Source organism: Emys orbicularis, chromosome 1 (assembly GCF_028017835.1).
Source record: "Emys orbicularis isolate rEmyOrb1 chromosome 1, rEmyOrb1.hap1, whole genome shotgun sequence".
In the NCBI taxonomy this organism is placed as follows: Eukaryota; Metazoa; Chordata; order Testudines; family Emydidae; genus Emys; species Emys orbicularis.
In genome coordinates, this window is record NC_088683.1 from 158,713,553 (window position 1) to 158,738,535 (window position 24,983).

Sequence of the window (24,983 nt, forward strand, 5' to 3'; positions counted from 1 at the left end):
GTTTTATTTTCTTGTTCTTTGGAGCAGAAGAACTTGTTAAGCCTCTCTGCGGTTGATGGAGCCAGTTCAAGCTGACTAGCAGGGTCTTCAGGGGTGTGGCCATCCCCATCCTGCCTTGATTGACAGGTCTGGCTCTGCCTCCAAGTAACCACAGGTAGGAGTACGACCCATTGTAATAGATATGCAGATTTCCTCAGAAAAAAGAATGTGTATTTTAGGTGTTTTTAATGCAATAAATAGATGTTTTCCCCTTTTTGAAAAATCCATCACAGCAGACCAGATCCACAGCTGGTGTAAATCAGTGCAGCTCCATTGAAGTCACTAGAGCTACGCTGATTTATACCAGGTAAGAATCTGGCCCACTGTCTCTATTTTCACTCTGAATTAAGTCTCCCCTTCTCCATCTATTTTTCTCAGCTGACACCAAGGACAAGAGCCATCATTACTGACCAGCCAACTCTGGGGAGCACTTGTAATCCATGACTATAGTTTGGGAATCTTCACTATAGTCTGTCAAAACCATGAGAAGTCCTTTACACAGACAGACAATGTAATTGCTGAAATTTAGCCAGAAAACCATGAGCATCTCTAACTCTTGGAAGAATGCCAGGAGTATCTTGCCATCTGATCATGACCACAGGTGGTCAGGACCTTGGTTTTATGCAGAAGACACATGACACCTCCAATAGCATAGAGCAGGGGTGGGCAACTATGGCCCGCGGGCTGCATCCGGCCTGTCAGACCTTTTAATCTGGCCCTCAGCACTCCGGCTGGGAAGCAGGTTGGGGGCTTGTCCTGCTCCGTCTGGGAAGCGGGATCAGGGGCTTGCCCCGCTCTGGCTGAGGTCGGGGGCTTGTGTGACGGGCATGAGGGCACGCATGTTCAGGGCCGGCTTTAGGCTGATTCCCCCGAATCGGGCCCCCCGCTTAAGAGGGCCCCGCGCCCAGTGGCAGGGGCCCTGCGAGCCCTGGCCGAGAATCCCTTTTTAATTTTTACTCACCTTTTACTTCCTTTAGGAAGTGTGGGGCCCGATTCGAAGACGTGGGGCTTGTACTCACCGGGCGGCGCTCCGAGTCTTCGGCGGCACTTCGGCGGCGGGTCCTTCACTCGCTCTGGGTCTTCGGCGGCGAGTCCTTCAGTGCTGTCGAAGACCCGGAGCGAGTGAAGGACCTGCCGCCGAAGTGCCGCCGAAGATTCGGAGCGCCGCCCGGTGAGTACAAGCCCCACGTCTTCGAATCGGGCCCCACACTTCCTAAAGCCAACCCTGTGCATATTACTCCGGCTGCACAACCCGAACGTGCCTCACGCGCCATCAAAGCCTGGAACGTGCAAAGCCCATGTACCTGCTACTTGTTTGCTTAGGTGCCTGTGCTGTTTTAGTAGTGTTAATTTTCCATTGTTGAGGATAAAACAAAGAGTAGTTGGCCAGGGAGTGCTCAGTGACAGTTTTCAAAGTTGTGGGCTGCTGGGACCTACGTGGAAGGAGATTTCTGAGAGCAGGGGGCTGGTGAATCTCAATTAATTCCAATGACTGGAAGCTGACGCCCAACAAATCCAGGCTAGAGAGAAAGGGCGTGGAAAGGGGGTAAGTTTGGTTTCATTGTTGTAATACATTGTTATGATGGTATATTTATAATAGTAAGTACGGTTTTATGTTTATTTCCACTAAAATTAATCTTTATTAAAGTTTATTTGAATATCTCTGAAGTGTTAATTTCGTGAGCATTCATGGTCCACCATACAATTTCTATACCCAGATGTGGCCCTCAGGCCAAAAAGTTTGCCCACCCCTGGCATACAGTCTACAACCATAGGGGGCATTAGGTTCAGTACTGACTCCATAAAGACAGCTCCTTAGCACTTCCTACACATCTGAAGTTTTTTCCTTGAAAATTTTCCCTCCAAGCAGCGACCAAATCCAACACTGTCTTTCATAAGATTAGATGACTGAATTTGAGGTAGTATGGTAGTTATTTCAATGCAAGATTTCAGTTCTATTAACAGAAAGTTACTGCCTGTATTAAATATATTATTGTGCTACACTAAAACAAGAAAAAAAATTATATACACACACACTATGCATGACTAATTATTTCTTATCAACTGGATTTGAAGATAAATCTAATAAAACTGACAAAACTGGGTGTATAATAAATAATATTTACTTTAGGAATACTTTATCCAATAGGCCTGATTTTCAAAAACACAAGTCCGTAATTGCAACACAAGATGCATGCCTTACAGTTCACCTAATTTCAACTGTAAATACTGTGACTGCATTTGCAGATAGGGTATTTGCTTAGACACTGGTCATTTTCATGTGTGGACAACGGATTTGCTTGCACAGTTGTAGTGACGGCATGTGCATTTTATGTATTCAGAAAATCAGACAATACTTATTTAAGTTGCTAGGTAACTGCAGTGATCTGCTTCCACTGTTCTAATCCAATTTGGATAAGTTGGGACAATTGACCCACTTTACTTCAGATGTGCAGAATTTTGAAACTTCTGATCCTGCTTTGGTTTATTTAAATAATAATAATTTGACATTTTAACCAATAGGTTTGTTGTATTTTTAAAATATTTTAAAGGGATGGGGGAAAGGAAGGCAAGCATGGGGAGGAGGAGAATTGCTGATTTACATCAGATTTCACAATCCCATCACATTTTCATAGGGCCGAAGAAACAAAGAGAAGGAGGAAAAATGGACGACCGTGAATGACTGGGGATGGGAAAGAGAGAAAGCTACTCCTTCCACCAAACTAGCACAGGGTAGGCACAGAAGAGGGAAAATGTGGAAGAGATAGAAAAAGGGAGACTAGTTGAGTTCAGAACAGTACTCATCATGCCAAATGACAACCCACTAGTTATTAATGTTTGATATGTTCTCTCCCTGAAGATGGCCTTATTTCTGTCTTTATAAAAGCATTAAGAGGGGAATTTAGGAAGTGAATTTGGAGATAGTTGACAGATGTGCCTTCCCAATAGCATTTCCATGTGAGGTGCACCTCAAATCTAGAAAGAATTTGCTTGCTCTTGGCTGCAGCACCATACCTGGTGAACCTGTGCCAGCTCCATATCTAGCCTAGCAGTCCGCTTAATAAACCCTTCTTTAGTGGTGGTGGTCTTGGGTTTCGGAGGTTTGGTCCGGGGCTGAGTGACAGAGTCTGGGAGAGATGCCTCCAGTTCAAGCAATCCTAGAAAAGGTGGAGTGGGAGTATGGGACAGGGCGGAAGAAGAGAGAGATATTTGAATTGTTGTACAGGCTTATGCTAATATTTTTAGTCAATAACATATAATTTAAGATTTTCCAAGCTGCCTTACCCTGATAGGTGTTAAGAAAGTGGTTTTTTACTACATAACGTTCAGAATGGTTGTCCGGAAAGTAACCAATTCTGGACAGAGGTCCATAGGGCTGTGATGCATAATTAGTATAGTCCCTGATGACATCTCGTCTCTCCAATTTCCCCTCCACATTCTTCCCTTTAGCTATCAGCTTTCTCATTGCTGAAAAGGAATTGCAACCATGAGACATTCCCTGACACGTACAGTTCTGAAAGAGTCATATCCTAAGAAATTCAGTCAGGCTGTCATAACTCTAGTACGAAGTGTGGCCGACAGACCAATATGGCCCAAGGAGTTCTACAGTGTGGTCTGTGGATGCCTTCATCTTGATTACACAGCTGCAGCCTTGTAAAAATGGAGTGGAGAGAGATAGTTTGGTATGGAAACTAAGTCCCCCTTATACTATTTTCCTTATCCTCCAAATTACCTTTTATATGTTCGTGTTTAATTTTTCTCACTCTCTCTTCTTTGTCTTGCTGACGGTTAAACCAGTGGGTGTCCAAGCGATTGACATCCACCTCATTCTGATCCTCCTCTCGTCTCCTCAAAAGCTTATTTAAAACTTCTAGTCGAACATCTTGCAATCTTCAAGAGAAAAAAAGGCAAGGTATAAATGGAGGTGCACACAGAACTCCCAAACCGCACTGCTATATTTAAACACAACTTACCTAGTGACCTATCCGTAAAATACAGCCAGACTGCAAATATAACATTTTAGTCTTTTCATTTTTAAAAGTGAGTTTATCCCTGGTGCAAGATATTGGGTAATAGCCTCTTTCACCAAAAAACTCCCCAAAAATCAGTACTTCAATTTCAGTGTGGTTCCTCCATGCCCATTCAGAATTTCATCTATTCTGAATACACCAACGAGAGTGCCATTTGTGGTGGTGGTTTTTCGGATGAATTGAGGAACTGGACTCAAATTACAAAAAATGATGACCTTCAGTCACTAATGAATAGGCAACCTAGAGATAAAAGTCCATGCATCCTACTGCCAATCCCCTGACCTATTTGATTTCAAACTCCACTTAGGTTCCTTATAACTGAAAGAGCAACACTGCGTACAATTTGCACCTACTTTTCTATTTCCTGTTCTCTAAAGGCCCACTCCTTTCTCTCCATGTCATCCATCATCTTCCTCCGCTTCTCAGTTTGTGAGAGATCACTAAGTGGTGGTAGAGTTGCTTCCCAGGCACGTTTCTCCCGGGCACGTTCAATCATCTCCACCTCAGCTTGTCCTGCTGGAAGACCTCGCCCTTACAGGGACAAGAAGCAGTAGTTCTTTAGAAAGACTGTGGAGCGGGGCAATATCCATGAGTAACATATAAAGCTATTATAGTGATGAGCACAGTAGAAAACCCTACAGTAAATAGAGACAGAACACTTGAAAGATGGAAGTTAACAAATCTGAGGCAACTAGCTCAGTGAGTTTTAAAAATGTGAATAGCCTGCAGTTACCATGGTTATGGTAACATTAAAAAGGGGGTTGTCATTCCTCCTGCTCCTGGGTATAAAGAGATCCACACTTACAATATCTACTGCCATTTAACTAAATGATCTCAAAACATCTTACAAAATGCCTCACAATTCGCCTGTTATGTAGGTAAATATTTTTATTACACCCATTTTAAAGCTAGATAAACTGATATATCCCAATGAAACACAGCAAGGTAATGTCAAAGCTGAGAGAACTGACATCTGATAGAGAGAAACAGCAATTCTGCCATTCTAAAGGGAAGAGAGCACTATTATTGTAAAGAAATGTTTCTGGTTCTTCCAACTCACCCCAAGTGAGAGTGGCAAGTGTCAGCAGTTCAGGGATTGAACCCAGAGGTACTACATATTCTGGGGAATACGGGTCAGTCTGAGCTTCGCCATCCCGGTAATCCGTCTGTGTACCCAGAGTTCGTAATGTGGGAGAGCGTGATCTGTCACTGGTGATGGAGGGGTAAACATATGGCTCTGTTCTAAAAAACAAACATGAGCCAGAACATTTTTGTATATGCTGTCACATTAATGTTTTAAAACTTGAGATAATATTCATTACAGATCTGATTTTCAAAAGTGCTCAGCTTTAGCTTAACTCTGCTCCCACTGAAATCAATGGAGTTGACTTCAGTGAGAGCAGTTAGGCCTTTGCTGAACACTTCTGAAAATCCCTCCCTACGTGAACCATGAACCTTCTGCATCAAGAAGCTTAAACTGTTACATGCAAGTATCTAACACATATGTATATTACAGAATTGTATTTAAGGATTAAGGGCCAAATGTAGCCTGATGTAAGTAGCTGCAACTTGATGGAAGTATTTGGGCCAAATTCAACAGTGAGATAAACAATGATGTAAGTTTCATGTCTGGTGTAACAACTTGCATTGAGCTGGCATTCAGTGGGTGCGCAAAATAAATCTATTGGAAAGGGGTGTAGCTTCAAAAACAATTAACAGAAGAATACAAGATAAAGCAGGATTGCTGTATTTTAACTTATGCCTGTGCCATTTCAACACAAACAGGAAATAATTCAATTCCTCCATAAGTAAGCACAATTCCAGTGACTTCACTGGGAGCTGTACTCGTTTATGTCAAGTCTGAATTTGGTGTATTGTCGTCCCTTCCTTCCCCCCCCCCCCCGCCCAGGAATACCAAGGATATCCTACTATAAGGATGTTGTATGCAAATAAACAGTAGTGCAAAACCATTTGACAAAATCAGTAACAAACATCTCAAAGTGTGGCTATATCAGACATTTCCTCTCCTCTAAGACTCAGACATTTGGCTCTCTGTTTCTTGCACCGTGTGGTGCTGCTTACATATCCCAAGCATTGTCTGAACTAAGATGTAGGCATCTGGCCCTAACTTGCTCTTCCTGGGATTTCATACTGGTGGACAGATTCTTTCTGAACTTTAAATGAGTTCTCACTATTGCTTCACTATTAAAAATACTAGTCCCCTGTAGTCATTTGTGGCTAAAGATTGACCTGTTGTAACTGTTTTTCTAAACCTCACCACTTACTTTGCCACTGCATAAGCAACATTTAGTGGAAATGGCTTATGAAAGGGGATGAAAGGTCTGCAAAGAGAGAAAACATGTTTAAGACAACAGCCATGAGAGTAAGATGCACAATAACACAATATTACAGCTTAGCAAAACTGTGGACCAGAACCTCAGATGATGTAAAACAGTGTAGCTCCACTGACTTCAGCGCTGATTTACAACAGCTGAGGATCTGTTTCTGCACGTTTAAGGACACACACTAGTTAGGAGTTCTTTAATCTCTTATAGATACTCTCTCATTACTTCTTAACCAACATGTGAGAATTGTTGTTCTATTCAACTGGAAAAATTCTTCCTCATTCAAAGAGCCCACTTTGCTTTTCATTTACACAACTTCCCACACTGGCCCAACACCATTAATTTAAAGGGAGTCACCACTGATTTACACTGGGGTGAGAAGAGGAGAATCAGGACCAACATTGTTAATGGCTTAGTTCATATTATATATATATATTAGTTAGGACTGAGAGAGACAATACTAAGACTGGTTGGCTCAGATGTGGGTCTATTACTATACTGTCCCACTACAAAGTTCTCCCCTTGTCCATTACTATATATTTTTCTCCCCACCAAAAAAACACTTGCCTTGAAAACCTTCACATAATATGAGGGGTGTGTGATGACATAGTCCAATTCACATTCACTATTTATAAAGTTATGCACTGGTTTATTGTGATGTTCAGTGTTGTTCATACAAGTCTCACCTCTCTAGCTCACTCTGACCTTTCTAGCTCTTCCCCCCCGCCCTACAAAAAGATATTATCCCAGAAATTAGAACTTGAGAACACCTATCAGGCCATGTTGTCCCACTACCCCAGATTAGTGCTTGAAGAGTTTACTGGCCTAGTTTAGCAGCCATTGTCTCAGAATTTTTTAGCATTAACAACTAATACTTAAAAACAGCTTTGAATTTTATCTGCCAAAGAATTAAAGTGGCAGAAAAATTTTGAGTGCTAGAAGCTCTCAAGATAGCAGCTGCTAAAATCATGTTGTAATTCAAGTTGGGGTTGAACAGCAAGAGAGTTACCAGAATAAGGTTACTATTGAGTGTATTCTTGGCATTGTACGTATGTTTGGGTTTCTTTAAACCCTGTGGGAATCCGGAAGTGGAATCCTATGACATAAATCAGCTTTAAAGGTCAACCATATTTTAAGTTTATCTAATATGATTGTTTCCTTCAGTGCAGTAAGATAGTTTTAATGTGAAATGTGCTTGAAGTCCTAAGTATTATAATTATTATTACGGGGGGGAGGGATAGCTCAATGGTTTGAGCATTGGCCTGCTAAACCCAGGGTTGTGAGTTTAATCCTTGAGGGGGCCATTTAGGGATCTGGGGCAAAAATCTGTGGGGGGATTGGTCCTGCTTTGAGCAGCAGCCTGGACTAGATGCTCCTGAGGTCCCTTCCAACCCTGATATTCTATAATATTAATTAATAATTCCTGCTTAGAAACATACACTAGGAATTTCCATGTCAGAGGAGACTAATATTAACCTAGTTTCATTACCAAGCTTTCCTAATAGCCTCTTTAAGAGGCTTTTTAAAGTTTAAGTTAAAATTGTGGCAGTGAACAAGCCAGTCTGTCTTCCTTTTGCTAAAATAACTCTAAACATCTTTGATTCATTTTTACCAGACTAGCAAAATGTGAGAAATTTTGGAAAACTGGATTTAAAAGGGGCTAAGTTCATTAATAGCATAACACAAGTCCCCTGAAGTAAAGGCAGTTGAGCCTGCACACATCAGCAATGAATATGTGCCAAATTGGAAACTTTTGTATCATGGCATTTAGCAGTTGTTTCAAGTCCTATACTAACTCTTGAGACCAACACCAGGGCTGCAGTGTAATTCTAGGGGAGGTGCGGTTCTGAAAGAGGAGTCATTCTTCTGATGAAAAGTTAAATTGTAGTTCCCTCTGCTTGTTTCAGTGGTAGCAAAACTGAAGTTAAAAATCCCTCTTTTATATTTCCAAGAGACTGAAAAACCACAATAGCTGGGTCAGCTGCATCTCTCTCTTGGTATGACTGGGTCTAATGCCAAAGGCTATGCGTGAGCAACCGCTAAGCACAGCCTGGCTGTTGCACTTGCATACACAAGTTAAGTATTTCACATTTTTTCAGTGCTCAGTCATACAATGGGCTAGATTCTAATCTCAATGGCACCAGTGTTCCAGAGCAGCTCCACTGATGTCACTGGAGTTACACCAGTGTCAGAGGCAGAGTGACTGAGATTGGAATTTGGCCTATTCCATATCTGGTAGTCGTTAATTCATTCCTTACCGTTCAAAATACTTGTAGCGGTTCCTTCCATTAATTTCAGGATCTTCATACACAATTTGAGGAATCTGAAGAGAAGGTTGAGATCTAAAAAGCCGAAAAAGATAAAAACAGATCAAAATATTTTCAGAGAGTATGTTCAGAACAGTTCTGATTTTTTTTAAAGATAAATATTGAAGTATAGTTAAAAAAGTATTATTTCACTCTGGACTTCCACAGCTGCATCATCAAAACATACACACCTCAAACTCTATAATGAAGTAGCAGCAAACACCCATACCTGCATAAGTAAGATTGAGATTATGCATTTACATTACTCTATAGTCTCTCACAAAACACTGCAGCTCTAAACTTAATGGAAATTTTGCACTGTGAATATATAAAAATCAGTCATTTATTACTTCTGTTAAAATAAAATTCGGGCCTGGAGACTATTGCTCAAAGAAGATTAACCACCTGGAAAATCTGAATTTGTAAAATTCTGTTACTTTTATTTGTATGTGTGGGCGTGCAAAAGAATCTGAATATATTTGTATGGTACAAAATACAAGGGAGGGGATGCAGCAAATGAAGGGGAAGAGTCACCCTGTCCTGTCTAACTAAAAATGGCTAAACAGATTTTGATTGAACCTGGAAATGACAGGCTGGCTCTAAAATTTTCATTCTGCATTCTCCAACAGTAAAGAAGAATTAGGCTGACCTTGTGGATGGCTTAAGGAGTGTACTGGCTGGAATAGAGCCTTTGTAAAAACAGCCAATACTCCTTCCCCCCCCCCCCCCCCCAATTTCCCATCCTGGAGAACCCAACACTGAGCTTGAAGTAGGGCAACAGACGGTCTATAATTTCCTGTCCATGTCTTCTTGGGGGTTGTACATTATTTAGAGAGCTCGGGAGGTGAGTCTGGGGACTTCAACAGCTGAGTCAAGGGAAAGAATTATTCCAGGAGTGGGTGGGTCAGCTTTTGTGGCCTGCATCATGTGGGAGGTCAGACTAGATGATCATAATGGTCCCTTCTGACCTTAAAGTCTATGAGTCTATGAATGAAAGAGGTTACAGAAAGGAAATAGAGTTCCCTGAAAAACCTCATGCCACAGCACCAGCTAAGAACCCTGGGTAATTCATTCCACAAGTTCAAAAAGTCACACTTTGCCCTTTTTAAGACCATCTTTGGCAACTTACCAGAAGCCTGAAACTAATTTATATAAAATGGAGCAGTTTGTTGTTGTCCTAATTTTAAATCCAGAGGTGTGGCTTACAGAGACTTAGGCCTGGTCTACACTATGACTTTAATTCGGATTTAGCAGCGTTAAATCGAATTAACCCTGCACCCGTCCACACAACGGAGCCATTTATTTCGAAATAAAGGGCTCTTAAAATCGATTTCTGTACTCCACCCCGACGAGTGGAGTAGCGCCAAAATCGATTTTGTCATTTCGAATTAGGGTTAGTGTGGCCGCAATTCGATGGTATTGGCCTCCGGGAGCTGTCCCAGAGTGCACCATTGTGACCGCTCTGGACAGCAATCTGAACTCGCATGCACTGGCCAGGTAGACAGGAAAAGCCCCAGGAAAATTTGAATTTCATTTCCTGTTTGCCCAGCGTGGAGAGCACAGGTGACCACAGATAGCTCAGCTCATCAGCACAGGTAACCATGCAGGCTGATAATCGAAAAAGAGCACCAGCATGGACCGTACGGGAGGTACTGGATCTGATCGCTATATGGGGAGAGGATTCAGTGCTAGCAGAACTTCGTTCGAAAAGACGAAATGCCAAAACTTTTGAAAAAATCTCCAAGGGCATGATGGAGAGAGGCCACAATAGGGACTCAGATCAGTGCCGCGTGAAAGTCAAGGAGCTCAGACAAGCCTATCAAAAAACAAAGGAGGCAAACGGTCGCTCCGGGTCAGAGCCGCGGACATGCCGCTTCTACGCCGAGCTGCATGCAATTCTAGGGGGGGCCGCCTCCACTACCCCACCTGTGACCGTGGATTCCGGGTCGGGGATAGTCTCATCAGCTACACCTGAGGATTCTGCGGATGGGGAAGAGGAGGAGGAGGAGGAGGAGGACGAGCTTGCAGAGAGCACCCAGCACTCCGTTCTCCCCAACAGCCAGGATCTTTTTCTCAGCCTGACTGAAGTACCCTCCCAAGCCTCCCAAGCCAGTAGCCAAGACCCTGACCCCATGGAAGGGACCTCAGGTGAGTTTACCTTTTAAAATATAAAACATGGTTTAAAAGCAAGCGTTTTTTAATGATTAATTTGCCCTGAGGACTTGGGATGCATTCGCGGCCAGTACAGCTACTGGAAAAGTCTGTTAACGTGTCTGGGGATGGAGCGGAAATCCTCCAGGGACATCTCCATGAAGCTCTCCTGGAGGTACTCCAAAAGCCTTGCCACAAGGTTTCTGGGCAGTGCAGCCTTATTCCGTCCTCCATGGTAGGACACTTGACCACGCCATGCTTGCAGCAAGTAATCTGGTATCATTGCCTGACAAAGCCTGGCAGCGTATGGTCCAGGTGTTTGCTGGCATTCAAGCAACATCCGTTCTTTATCTTGCTGTGTAATCCTCAGGAGAGTGATATCGCTCATGGTAACCTGGTTGAAATACGGGAACTTAATTAAGGGGACAGAGGTGGCCGTTCCTACTGGGCTGTTTGCCTGTGGCTGAAAAGAAATCCTTCCCTGCAGTTAGCCAAGCACAGGGGAGCGAATTGGCCCTGAGCTTTTCGCGTTTGGCTAGCAGGGATCTTCCCTGTTACCAGCCACGCGGTCGGGGGAGGGGTACATTGATCATCCCAGGGAATTCATGGCGGGGGGGTTAGTTTGGTTTCTGCAGGGATCTTCCCTGATACCTGCCACGCGGTGGGGGGAGGGATAAAGCGATCATCCCAGAGAATTGGATGGGGGGGGGGGTTAGTTTGTTTTCTGCTGCTGAAGGTTAACAGGAAAACCGCAGCAGTCAACAGGCTTTGCTTGGTATGTGGGAAAGGAGGGCGCAGAAGCCGAAAGACAATGGCTTACCATGGCTGCCTACAAGCTGAATTCTGTTGCCCGGACCTGCGTCTGTGATCTCTAACACCAAAGCCACAGGCACTCAATATTAAGATGGAAAATGCGACCTTGTACTGAAATCACATGTGCTATGTAATGTGAATAGTGTTTTTCACCATGAAAGAGTATAAGCATTGTTCTGTAAAATGTATCATTTTAAAAACTTCTCTCCTTTTTTCAACCCTCCCTCCAGCAGCTGCAAATTTTTCAAACCTCCCTCCTCCGTCCTGAAGGCTATCTCAGATAAGGCGGCGTAGAAAGAGGACGCGAGACGACATGTTCACAGAAATAATGGAATCCACCCGCAATGAAAGAGCTCATTTGAATGAGTGGAAGGACACTGTATCTAAATTTAGGAAAGATGCCAGTGAACGTGGTCTTGAGGGACGCTCGAGATGAGAGGTGGCAGGCTGCAACGCTGGGGCTGCTGCATGAGCAAACGGACATGCTCCGGCGTCTGGTGGAGCTTCAGGAACGGCAGCAGGATGACAGAGTGCCGCTGCAGCCGCTGTATAACCTCCCTCCCCCCTCACCATGTTCCATATCCCCCTCACCCAGACGTGTAAGAACGCGGGGGGGGAAGGCTCCGTGCACCCTCCCACTCCACCCCAGTGGACAGCCCAACCAAAAGGCTGTCATTATATTGAATTTGTTCAGTGGCCTTTTACTTCCCTCCTATCCTCCTCCCAAACCTCACCCAGATTACCTTCTTGGTTCTCTCCCTATGTTTATAATCACTTAATAAAGAATACATGATTTTTAAACGATAGCGACTTTATTTCCTTTGAAAGAAAGCTGGGGGAACGGGGAGGGTGGGTTGCTTACAGAGAATGAATGAGTCAATAAAGGGGGCTGGTTTTCATGAAGGGAGAAACAAACAGAAATTTCACACTGTAGCCTGGCCAGTCATGAAACTGGTTTTCAAAGCTTCTCTGATGCACAGCGCTTCCTGGTGTGCTCTTCTAATCGCCCTGGTGTCTGGCTGCGCGTAATCAGCAGCCAGGCGATTTGCCTAAGCCTCCCACCCTGCCATAAAGGTCTCCCCCTTACTTTCACAGAGATTGTGGAGCACACAGCAAGCAGAAATAACAATGGGGAGATTTCTTTGGCTGAGGTCAGAGTGAGTCAGTAGCGATTGCCAGCGACCTTTTAAACGGCCAAATGCACATTCTACCACCATTCTGCACTTGCTCAGCCTGTAGTTAAACAGCTCCTGACTCCTGTCCAGGCTGCCTGTGTATGGCTTCATGAGCCATGGCATTAAGGGGTAGGCTGGGTCTCCAAGAATAACTATTGGCATTTCAACATCCCCAACGGTCATTTTCTGGTCCGGGAAGTAAGTCCCTTGCTGCAGCCCTTTAAACAGAGTAGTGTTCCTGAAGACGCGAGCATCATGAACCCTTCCCGGCCAGCCCGCGTTGATGTTGGTGAAACGTCCCTTGTGATCCACAAGTGCTTGCAGCACCATTGAAAAGTACCCCTTGCGGTTTATGTACTGGGTACCCTGGTGCTCTGGTGCCAAGATAGGGATGTGGGTTCCATCTATCGCCCCACCACAGTTAGGGAATCCCATTGCAGCAAAGCCATCCACTATGACCTGCACATCTCCCAGAGTCACTAGCTTTTGTAGCAGCACCTCAGTGATTGCTTTGGCTACTTGCATCACAGCAGCCCCCACAGTAGATTTGCCCACTCCAAATTGATTCCCGACTGACCGGTAGCTGTCTGGCATTGCAAGCTTCCACAGGGCTATTGCCACTCGCTTCTCAACTGTGAGGGCTGCTCTCATCTTGGTATTCTGGTGCTTCAGGGCAGGGGAAAGCAAGTCACAAAGTTCCATGAAAGTGCCCTTACGCATGCGAAAGTTCCGCAGCCACTGGGAATCGTCCCACACCTGCAACACTATGCGGTCCCACCAGTCTGTGCTTGTTTCCCGGGCCCAGAATCGGCGTTCCATGCCTATAACCTGCCCCATTAACAGCATGATCTCCAAAGCACCGGGTCCCGCGGTTCGATAGAATTCCATGTCTATATCCTCATTACTCTCGTCGCCGCGCTGCTGTAGCCTGCTCCTCGCCGCCTGGTTTTCCAGGTTCTTGTTCAGCATAAACTGCACGATAAGGCGCGAGGTATTTACAATGTTCATGACTGCTGTCTTGAGCTGAGCGGGCTCCATGCTTGCCGTGGTATGGCGTCTGCACTGTTCACCCAGGAAAAAGGCGCGAAACGGTTGTCTGCCGTTGCTTCCTGGAGAGGGGGGAGGATATACCCAGAACCACCCGCGACAATGTTTTTGGCCCCATCAGACATTGGGATCTCAACCCAGAATTCCAATGGGCGGAGGAGACTGCGGGAACTATGGGATAGCTATGGGATAGCTACCCACAGTGCAACGCTCCAGAAATCGACGCTAGCCCCGGTACATGGACGCACACCGCCGAATTAATGTGCTTAGTGTGGCCGCATACAATCAAATTTATACAATCTGTTTCCCAAATTCGAATTATATAAATTCGGATTAATCCCGTAGTGTAGACATACCCATAGACACCAGTAGGAAATGTGGTTTGACTATTTGGATTGAACAGAGCACTGCCTGCTGTGATCTGCTGAGTCCAAGAACCTCACATCACAGGCTCAAGAGTTCCATTCTGGAACTCAGAGACCCACAGTTTAGCCAACCACTACCACAAACACTGGACAGAATGAGGCTTCATCAACCTTCTCTGGTGTACAATACATTGCAGAGGTTGTTTTAAATCATCCTTTCCCAGCACCTGCCCCAATGTATTGCAACAAAATAATATTTGGGTCAAGATGCTAGTACCTGAACCGGAAATGCTTTCTTGGCTCTGACAAACCTTTAATTGCAAAATTTTGCTTACAGTTCAAATCAGTTAATTGAGCTGATGGCTTTTGCTACTGGCATTGTCTCCACACGTCAGAGTGCTTCTCCATTCAGATGAATTCTTATTTCATTCAGCACACGTGGGCACTTATTTTCATGATCTAACTGTATTAGCATAAGCTACTCATCTCATTATAGTACAGTTATAGCCATAATAGGGACTGGGCAAATAGCCCCTTCTTACTCCACAGATCTGCTCCTTGTGTATCCTTGAGTTACATCTGCTGACTTTACTGACACAAACAAGCATTTACTCCTGTTAGCCCTGCAAAACCAACACAGCTACTGGCGAGCAATCTGGGTTACATTCTGTCTCTTGCATCAGCAACACTATCAACTACAGCTGACATGGACATTTTTCATTAATTAATTTCTTTAATGTTTTATTTAAAAAAATCTGTTCAAATTCCAACAAATTTCAAGCAGTTCTACTGTCAATTAACTTCCTGTTGCAAAATTACTACTAATGGAAGTGTAAGAGGCAGAAAAAGCCCAGTTAGATTTTCAAGTCCTGGGTGCAGTTTGAGGTGCTCAAAGTTAGAAAAAAAATCACCTTTTAGTTTGTAAAATGAGGAGATATACTTTGGGAATCACTAAACAAGAATAGGTATGGAAACCTGCATGTCACTCTGATAGTCACTGTTTCACTATTGTTAATTATACTTTAAAGCTCAATCACTTTCAACCATAAGGAGATACATCACAAAACCAGGTCAGAGTCTAGAGGCAGCTTGTTGATACGGTTAGCGCAAGAAGTAAATTTGAGAACAGCCAGTGCTGCTGTCACCTGCTACTTTCATGCTGGTACAAAGATGATAAGATTGGAAGGCACCACTGTGATGATCTAGTCTGATCTCCTGTATAACACAGGGTATAGGAGTTCCCCCAAATTAATTCCTGTTTAAACTAGCATATATATTTTAGAAAAACATCTAATCTTGATTTAAAAGTTGCCAGCCAGTGATGGAGACTGCACCATGGGCCTTGGTAAGTTGTTCCAATCGTTAATTATCCCCACTGTTAAAAATGTACATCTTATTTCTAATCTGAATCTGGCAAGCTTCAACTTCTGATCAAAATAAGCTGAGAGGAAAAGAGCACAGCAGTGATATTTAAAACTTGAAAGTATAACATAAAAACTTGATAGAGTAAAGAATTAGTTCTTGTATGCTTAAAAAAAACCCCTGTGAAGTCTTCATCCAGGCCAACATCCCTCCTTGTCTGACTACTGTCTAGCCCTTCCAAATAGCCTCTCTGAGTCCCAGCTCTTCCGATAGTGCTGCCCGTTTTCTGACAAGCTCAAGTATCTCCTCACATCACTCCATTGGCTCTTGATTCATTTCAGGATCCAATTCAAAATTGCTCTCTTTGATTTTAAACCCCTCCATGGACATGACACAGCCTACTGTACTTTTCAAACCTTGTGTTCCTTTCCCTACTCTTTCTGCATGCCTAGCACTATTCTCTTTTCTATCCCTCCATGTGAGCTGGTGCAGAATCTCTTTCTTCTGCAGTTCATATTGTCTGACTGGAACAACGTCTCTATCCTCAGCTCCCTCTTCCTCTGTACCTTAATTCTTTGAAGTGGTTTGGGAAGTAAGTTTATATGCAACATGTTATTCAAAATAATATTGTGTTATTTTGTTAACTGATATAGCACCTGTTGTACAGTGTCCCAGATTCGCACAAGGGAAAAAAATAACAAAAACATATTTAAACAACTCTAGTCCAAATGGACCAGGTAATCAGCAACTCTAGTCAAAACAAATAAGGCAGGCTAAGGAAAAAAGACCAAACAAGATGGGGCTTCTGAAAAGGGGAAGGTAAATGGTCAGATGCTGACCTAAATAGGAAGGCCTCACACAGAATCTTGAATACAGATACAGAGGGACTCCAGCCCTTGATTCACTAAAGCACTTAAACACATGCTGAAGTACTTTGCTGAATTGGGATCCTAATGGACATATTCCAGGAGAGAGTTCCTCAAACAGGTCTCCTGCACTAAGAAGGCCCTGCCCTAGTCCAGTCCAAATGAAACCTTGGGATGCATAGCAAGGACAATCCAGTCAGCTTCAGCGTGGGACGGACAAAGGAGAAAGACTATCACTTAAGTAGGTCCAGCCTGGATCACTGAAGTTTTCACAGCTCACATTGAAAACAAGAGCTTTAAATAAATATGTATTTTTTTTAAATATAGTCCAATGGTAGGACACTTACCTAGCAAGCTGCTGAAGAACCTCTAGGCGCTGCTGGGCCCTGCCTCTCCACCTTCGGTCAATAAATGGAGGCACAGGATTTCTTTCCTCCAAACGCAGATTGTACCAGGGATAATGGATCAGGCTGCTAAACATGGTTTTAAAAATCGGCATCTTTTTCTAATTTTAATACGTAGACAAGAGAAATGGCAGTTGTTATTTAGAAATTCCATGAAAACTAAAGAGATCATCGCTTCAACTAGTGTTTTTGAGTCTATATGTAAACAAGGCATGAGAAATATATAGAGATTAAACAAGTTACTGTGAATTACAGAGCTATAAATCTGGGTGGTACAGGTGACGGCAAGCTCTAATGACATCAATCAGTAAGAGAGTGCTTCCCAGAATGAGGAACATACAGGACTAAAAGGCAGGGGCATGGAGAGGCTAAGTATCAACCTATGTAGCTGCAAAGAACTCCTTGAAAATGTGGCCGAAGTATAACTGATGCAGCTACATTTGTCTAAGTTGGCAGAAAGCCTGAAATTAGCTTTAAGATATGAATTGCCCCATTTATTTCAGTGGGTGCTAACTCAGAAGCCCAATTAACGTACTGCAAGGGTATGCCTACATTGCAGCTGGGAGGTGTGATTTCCAGTGCAGGCAAACAGACCCCGTTGGCCTGGCTAGCTGCCAGAGTCCAAGCCCACCTGACCACTGGAGTCTGAGCTCAGGAGAATAGCCCGAGCTGCTGCCTGTGTTGCAACATCCACACTGCTATTTTCAGCATGCTAGCTCAAGCAGAGATAGCACAAGTCTCTATAGTTACCCATGCTGGGAATCACACTTCTCAACCGCAGTACAGACATATGCTAAATGTCAACATTGTGCTACAGACGCCCCCTGACTTACGCAATCGTTCCGTTCCGGAAAGCCTTGTGTAACTCGAATTTTGCATAAGTCGGAAACATATACCCGTACGTTACGCAAAAATTTCCGCAACTCGAAAATCCTATTTCTGGTTTATGGAACATTTTCCGTAAGTGCAAATTTGCGTTAAGTCAGGTCTTGCGTAACCCGGGGAGCAGCTGTATTTTACTATTCATCAAAGTATGTAAGAAAGGAAAGGAAGTGTCATACTATGAAGATCTATACAATCTACTCTATATGATGGCTCATTATGACTAAGCCTTTAACAAAAGGTGGCAAGGTTGAACAGTGGCACCATTTGTTTCATTTTCCTGAAGGAGGACTCAACTTTCAAAGTTTGGGAAATGCTGTCATAAAGTTATCACAACCACCCTCATCCCATCAGATGACATTATAGCCGCAGAATTCAAAACCATCTTGTTTTGTATTATATACCAGGCAGCAGCTTATTCAGATAGTCAGAGCTGTGGATAAGCACATTTTAAACAAATCAAAAGGAAAAAATAAATAGGATGGTGGAACATGGAATTTGGCTAAACAGGGATTTTGACACGAAGGGGAGATTTTCAAATAAGTGATGCACTTTGGGCCTAAATTTGGATCCTGGGGTTTTCAGACAAGAGGGAATACCCCATACATAGGCTGGACATGTAGCAGCCAATATACAAGAAATCTGGTGTTTCTGAGACTAACCAATATCAGAAGGGTGCATCATCAGACATTTTAAACAAAAAATGCACTCAGAGCTAGGAGTGAGAGAAAGGTTTGTGGGTATTTCTATGCTCTTTGCTACCTGTACGGAAGCCACACCAGAAACCATAGTGACAGCAGAGTCCAACAGGGTCAACAACTCGGTGTAACTGGTAGATTCTCATCATGCCATTTACACCCTTGACCTACAGGGATTGAGGCAATGTCTACACTACATACATTACACCAGCACAACTGTACCACTGCAGCTGCGCCACCACTGTAAGGTCTCCCATATAGCCACTCTATGCCAGCAGGAGAGAGCTCTCCCACCAGCTTAACTAAACCACCCCCAACAAGCGGCAGTAGCTATGTTGGCACTTTTGTCAGTGAAACTTACGTTGGTCAGGGTTTGGTTTTTTCACATCACTGCCTGACAAAAGTTTTGCTGACAAAAGTGCTAGTGTAGACAAAGTCTGAGTGAAAACACAACTGTGACCTTGCGCAAGTCACATTACTCTCTGTGTGCCTTAGCCACCCATCTGTAAAATGGGGATACTAGTACTTCCCTGCCTCATTAGGGTTTTGTGGGGATAAATAAAGATTACGTGACTCTCAGATACTACAGTAATGGGGGCATACACACACTAGATCAATTAGAGCTAGCATGAATATAAATATTAGCACAGTCACGGTAGCATGGGCAGCAGCACAGCTTAGCTGGGTTGAGTACAAACCCAGCTGAACTCCATAGGTACATATTCGGCATGGCTTAGCCGTGCTGCCACTGGTACCTATTTTTACTTGCACTAGGTCTCATTGAGCTACTGTGAGTACATCTAGGGAAGCTGAGAATCCCACCCCCAGAGGTACTGTGAGTACATGTAGGCAAGGTGGGAATCCCATAGAGTTGCCTCCAGGATTGTCCTGGAGTCTCCAGGAATTAAAGATTATGTCATGTGATGAAACCTCCAGGAATCCATCCAACCAAAATTGGCAACCCTAGAATCCCACCGCTAGCTAGTACTGTAGAAGTAGCCATAGAGGATATCGAAAAACTTCAGAGAAACAGCGTTTAGGATAAGTGGGAGGGAGGAGACAGGAAACAGGCTTTGAATAATACATTTTTATTGGCTCCATTGCATGGAAGGCGTCAGCTTGCTTTAGAAGGGCTGTGCGTCAAGAGTTTAATGCCTCCCAACCTACTCATTCAGGAAAAGTCTGAATAAACCCAGGAGGACAAAACCAAAGTTCCTTGTTTGTCAAACTTTGATTCACTGGAGTTGTATCACATCCCTTTTTCTTTTGCATTCTGCCTAAATGGCTCACCTGCAGCTATCAAGATAAGTAAGGGGCATTGTGTGAAACACTACTTACAGTTCAAATGCTCTGTTAAAAAAAACAGCGCAATAACCCAATTCTTCTGTCTAAAACTTTCCTTAATGAGCCATAGACCAGTTGTCAGAGATATCCAGGGGTCCCATTCTCAAGCACTGATACATGACTTAGAGGTTTAGGAATAGAACATAGATCTGTTTATTTCTAGACTACTGGTATAAAGTCAACCCAAGACAGTGGTGACCATCAGTTATTAAACTATTCTTGTGTAAGGTATAAATGATTTCCTTTCTTTACAGAGCTTGTGCTGGTCTAAAGAAGTTAAGATTGCTCAGGTGCAATCAAGTTTTTTACATATATATTCATATTCCTTTAATATAGGGAAGAATGTGGGAAAAACCTCTCCTGAAGATGTCTCAGGCTGAAACAACCTACCATCTTGTCAGACATGAGATGAGCCTGGACATTTGCCTTTGCATGGTCCTTCTCACTTGATAACACATACAAGGGATCTGAAATATAAGCAATCACATAGATTCAAAGAAAGTGAACGGAATATTAGCTGGGCTCCTCTTGACAAGAAGTCAGTTTTGCCACTTCATAGAATAAACAAGACACAGAAATAAAAATGAGCAAGCACACTTTTACACATCTGACCGCCCCACCCAAGTCAGCCTCGATGCTGCTGCTGTAGGGAGTGGACCACGCTCTGGTGGGGAGAAATTAAAGCCTCATAATTTTAAAAGTACTCTGCTGGTAACCTTTAAAAACATTAAACGGTGGCTACGGCCGTGAATGGAAGCAGCAGCAGCAGCATTTGCTGCTTCCCTGTGGAATGAAGCGCCAGGCATGGCCTTGCACATCAGCAGGTCCATGCTCTGCCCACGCCTTTTCCTCTACAGCTGCTTTCAGCCTTTTAATTTCATCTCTTCCCCCCACCCGCGTACTCGGAGGCGCCTCCCTTTCCTCTTCCAGATCCGCTTTTCCAGCCTAGTCTCCCAGCACCGACTGACGGCTCCGCAGCACGTCCCAGGCTGTCTCAGCGGCTCCTCCTGCGGCCGCCGGCTGCATCCCACCACGCGGGCCCCGGCCATGCTGCAGCCCACCGCGCGCGGCGCTGGACGTGGGGTGGCGGCCGGCCATGCCCAGCCCGCCCCTCCCCCAGCGAACCCGACCGGGGCCGGGCTGCGCGAGCCCGCACGCGAGGTGCGTGCGTAGGGGGCGGACCCCCGCGAGCCCGCCCGGCCTATCAGGGGTTGCGGGGCCCCGTCGCTAACCCGCCCCGTCTGCTGCCGCCCGGGCGGGGCTTGCGGGGTTGGCACCGCCCCCCGCTCGGTCTCTGGGCCAAGCCGGCTCCGGGGCCGCTCGCCGGTACCGTATAGGAAGTCGAAGGCTCTGCTGGGGGCCATGTGCGAGCGGTACCGGCCCCCGGGGCTCGGGCCCCCGCCGCCCGCCGGGCCCTGCACCGTCCCGATCACCGCGTAGCTGCTCATCCCGACCGCCGCGCCCGAGCGCTGGGTGCCGTTCCCATAGCAACGGGGCCGGGCGGGGCTTCCATCCTGAGGGGCGGGGCTAGGCAGCAGGGGGCGGGGCTCGCTCTGGGCACGTGGAGCGGGGGGAAGCAGCGGGCGCTTCCCACTCTGCCCCCACCACATCCCTCCGCTCCCTCCCAGCTCTTGAACCACCGTGCCCCTCCCTCGTCCACTCCAGCACCGCTCCACGTTCTGCCCCCCCCCCACGTACATTATATTGGGGGCCTTCCCCCCCCCCCCGCAGGAAGAGAGCGGGACTTGGGAGCAGCCGAAACAGGACAGGGCAGCCTCAAGTGCAGCGCTATGGGCCTGCTGCAGCATTGGGGGTAGGGCTGAGACCCAGCTCCGTGGGTGGCAGGTATCCAAGTGCATCGCCTGGCTCTTTATTAACTTTATTATTATTTACTTTATTGACTTTAATATGATTAAAGATTGACTTTATTATTATTATTATTAATTTATAGTGCTGCAAAGTGGTTTACATTGTGTTGAAATAGACACAGCCCCTACCTACTCCAAAGAGTTTATAATGTAATCTGTTAGTTTTACCCTCATTGGTTTGTTACCCATTGTTATTACTCAATTCTCAGGTGGTGTTTGTGAGGATTAATTAGTGAAGTGCTTTGAAGATCACCTGTTCATCTATCACCACACAGATCTAATCTAATGTAAAGAGCCTATCACGCTTACAGCTGGGACTGATAGTGCTGCCTATTATTAAGGTTGTACAACACTTCCCAGTACAACCCTCTTTTCAGTTGCTTATAATTTTGCCAAACTTTAACCACTTGGGCTGAAATTTTACATGTCAGATGTCTGCCTCAGTCCTGGCTTAATCATTTCTGAGACCGAGGCTCAATGAGGATGGACAGGCAACCTTCCTTCTGGCATTTCCTAGCCATTGGGTGCCTGACTTTGCAACCTTAATAGTGTTCTTTTAACATTATTAGCCCCAGTCGTGGACCAGAACCCCATTGTGCTAAGCACTGTACAAGCAGACTAAAAAGACAGTCTCTGCCCCAAGGAGCTCACATCTAAGTATAAAATGAGACAACAGACGGATACAGATAGGGGTGTATAAGGAAACAATGAGACAGTATTAGCGTGAAAGAAAGTGGTATCTATGCATCAGCAGCCTGTTGACGTCACTAGGCATCACCCTAGGTAACTTGGGAGGGTGGAAGGCCACTAAGTGTCAATGAAGCCTTCCTGCACTAGGCCTAAGTGAACCAAACTCTATCCTTCCATGTTTAAATTCTAATCAACCTCAAAAGCCAGGTGCAAGTGGAATGTATAAGCAACCTGCTATCAGTGGTAACCCCCCTTACTGGTAGCAAGCGGTAATAATGAGGCCTGCATGTTTCTGGCTGAAGGGAAAAAGGACAAGATAACGGTTTAAAGAAGTTACTAACAAGCTAGGCTTATAGCTGCCAAGAATGACTTAACTGCTTAAATGTACTTGATATTTGCTTAGTAACTGTTACCAGGGAAGGGAGGGGTAAAGGGGGAGGAAGGGAGGGGTAGCGGGGGAAGGGGGGGTGAGGCTTGACTGCAAAAGGTATAAAGGAAAAAAAATTGTTTCTGTTACTGTGCTTGATTTGAGACGTGCCAGTCTCCTTGCACCGCTTTGAGATCTCAAATAAACTTTGTTTGCTTCTCCACCTGGTGTGTTTATTGGCGCGAAGCACACCGGGCCACGAACCTTCGCTGTTGCTTTGCCTCGGGCACCCTGTGCTGGCAACAGTTTTGGCGTCCCTGGGTGGGCTCGAGGCTGAAATTTAGCCTTGCCCGGACCCCTCTCGGAGGTCGACAGATTGCAGCGACGACCGATGCCCAGCGCGCACTGGTAACTTTACCGGGGGCCTCGGCGGAGACGTGGTTTGGTCGACCCCAGAGGGCACAACGGTGCAACGCGCTCGAGTAGTGGAGAAGCAGCTGCGGGCGACGGTGGGGAACCGGTCCCGTGGATAGGGCGACGGTGCAGAACCGGACCCTTGGATAAGGTAGGAACAGTCCAGTGGGGACTTTATCTGTCTTGACCTGGGGACGCCCAGTGTCTACCTGTTTTGACCTGGGGACGCCCAGTGTCTCCCTACGGGGCAGGGACAGAGTACGGCAGGCAGGGCAAGGTGTACACCCTTGGAATGCATTCTGGTGAACTGGAAAGTGTTTGGATCGGATCCGTTGATTAAAAGTAAACTAAAAAGATTCTGTACAGTAGACTGGCCTCAATATCAGCTAGAGGACCAGGAAAGGTGGCCACCGGAGGGATCACTTAATTATAACACGATCCTTCAGTTACTTCTGTTTTGTCAGCAAACGGGTAAATGGAATGAACATATGTATGTACAGTGGTTTATGTTGCTAAGAGATAGGTTAGATATTTTGCAAAAGTGTAATTTGACTCCGACAGGTTCGGTAGTAACTACTGTTAGTCCCCAGAACCCACCCCCCACACACACACAGCTGTAATGGCAGGTCCGGTGTCCCCTTCGGCTATCACACCCCCACCATATAAAGACAAGGTGTCTCAGGTCCCAGAGATTGCCCCCTCGGTGAAATTTTATCCGTTGATCACTGAGACCATGGTGTCCAGACATGGCTCAGATAGGAATCAGGACACTACTATGCAGGTTTACGCCCATGTGCCTTTTAACCCGGTGGACCTAGCAGAAGCAAGTTTATCTCGGTCTTTGAAGGGTGCCTGGCTAGCTGTAAGCCTGACTGTGATGATTGTAATGTCCTTATGCGGACCCTGCTGTCTGAGGTGGAGCGTAATAAGGTTGTGTCTAAAGAAAAGGAAAAGAGGCAAGCGAAAATGATGGTTGCAGCAGTACAGGCCGGTGGCAGGGGAAAATTCCAGGAAAGGGAAGGGGCCGGGGAATGAAAGGCCGTGGGTGCCCTGGCTTACAGGAAAGGTGTCTGGGTCGCAACCAGTGTGCCAGATGCCGAAAGGAGGGACACTGGAAAAATGAGTGCCCCGAAAGGAAAGGTACCCCTATGATGGCAGCGGAGGATCAAGAATAGGGGTGTCAGGGAAGACTGACTATCCTGCCCCTGGAACCCTGAGTAAAAATGCGGGTGGAAGATTCGGACATAGACTTTTTAATAGACTCTGGAGCTGCACAAACTGCCGTAAACCAACCCCTGCAGCTGCCTGTGTCAGAGTCCCTCACTGTGGTGGGTGCCACAGGGAAAGGAACCAAGTGCCCAGTATATGCCCCAGCGGAATGTGCTTTGGGGAACAGAACTCTATTTCACAAACTGGTTTACCTCCCCGATTGTCCAACACTTCTACTGGGACGGGACCTGCTATGTTGCTTAGGAGCCACCCTGCATTTCACCCAAGATGAAATAACCCTCACCTTACCCCCAGAGAATGCCTGGATAATGACCCTTGCAATTGAGCCCTCAGCCTTGCAAGCCCCAGAGTGGAGTCAGTGGGAGGACAAAAGGAGGGTTAAAAAGCAGCTTTGTTGGACAGTGTTGGCCCAGGGATTTAAAAATTCCCCCACCCTTTTCGGCCAGGCCCTGGCCAGAGACTTGGAGGAGTGGGACAATGAGGACAGGGTCCTCCTCCTGCAATATGTGGATGACTTGTTAATTGCCGCTGTGGGTCTCACCCCTTGCCTTAAAGCCACTGTGAGCCTCCTGAACTTTGTTGGACT

The 24,983-nt window shown here is 45.4% G+C and overlaps 1 protein-coding gene across 1 annotated transcript in view; it reads right to left on the reverse strand.

Moving 5' to 3' along the window:
- The window catches only part of CFAP91 (cilia and flagella associated protein 91), a 63,149-nt gene extending 41,873 nt beyond the window's left edge, over positions 1-21,276 (reverse strand). The window contains exons 1-10 of the mRNA XM_065417594.1: positions 21,159-21,276; positions 20,219-20,295; positions 16,848-17,005; positions 8,674-8,757; positions 6,356-6,412; positions 5,131-5,312; positions 4,424-4,601; positions 3,773-3,930; positions 3,325-3,507; positions 3,055-3,197 (exon numbers count right to left, since the gene is read on the reverse strand). Of these exons, the coding sequence (XP_065273666.1) occupies positions 3,055-3,197; positions 3,325-3,507; positions 3,773-3,930; positions 4,424-4,601; positions 5,131-5,312; positions 6,356-6,412; positions 8,674-8,757; positions 16,848-17,005; positions 20,219-20,295; positions 21,159-21,276 (1,338 nt within the window). The remainder of the gene's footprint in view (positions 1-3,054; positions 3,198-3,324; positions 3,508-3,772; positions 3,931-4,423; positions 4,602-5,130; positions 5,313-6,355; positions 6,413-8,673; positions 8,758-16,847; positions 17,006-20,218; positions 20,296-21,158) is intronic.
- Between the last annotated feature and the right edge of the window lie 3,707 nt (positions 21,277-24,983).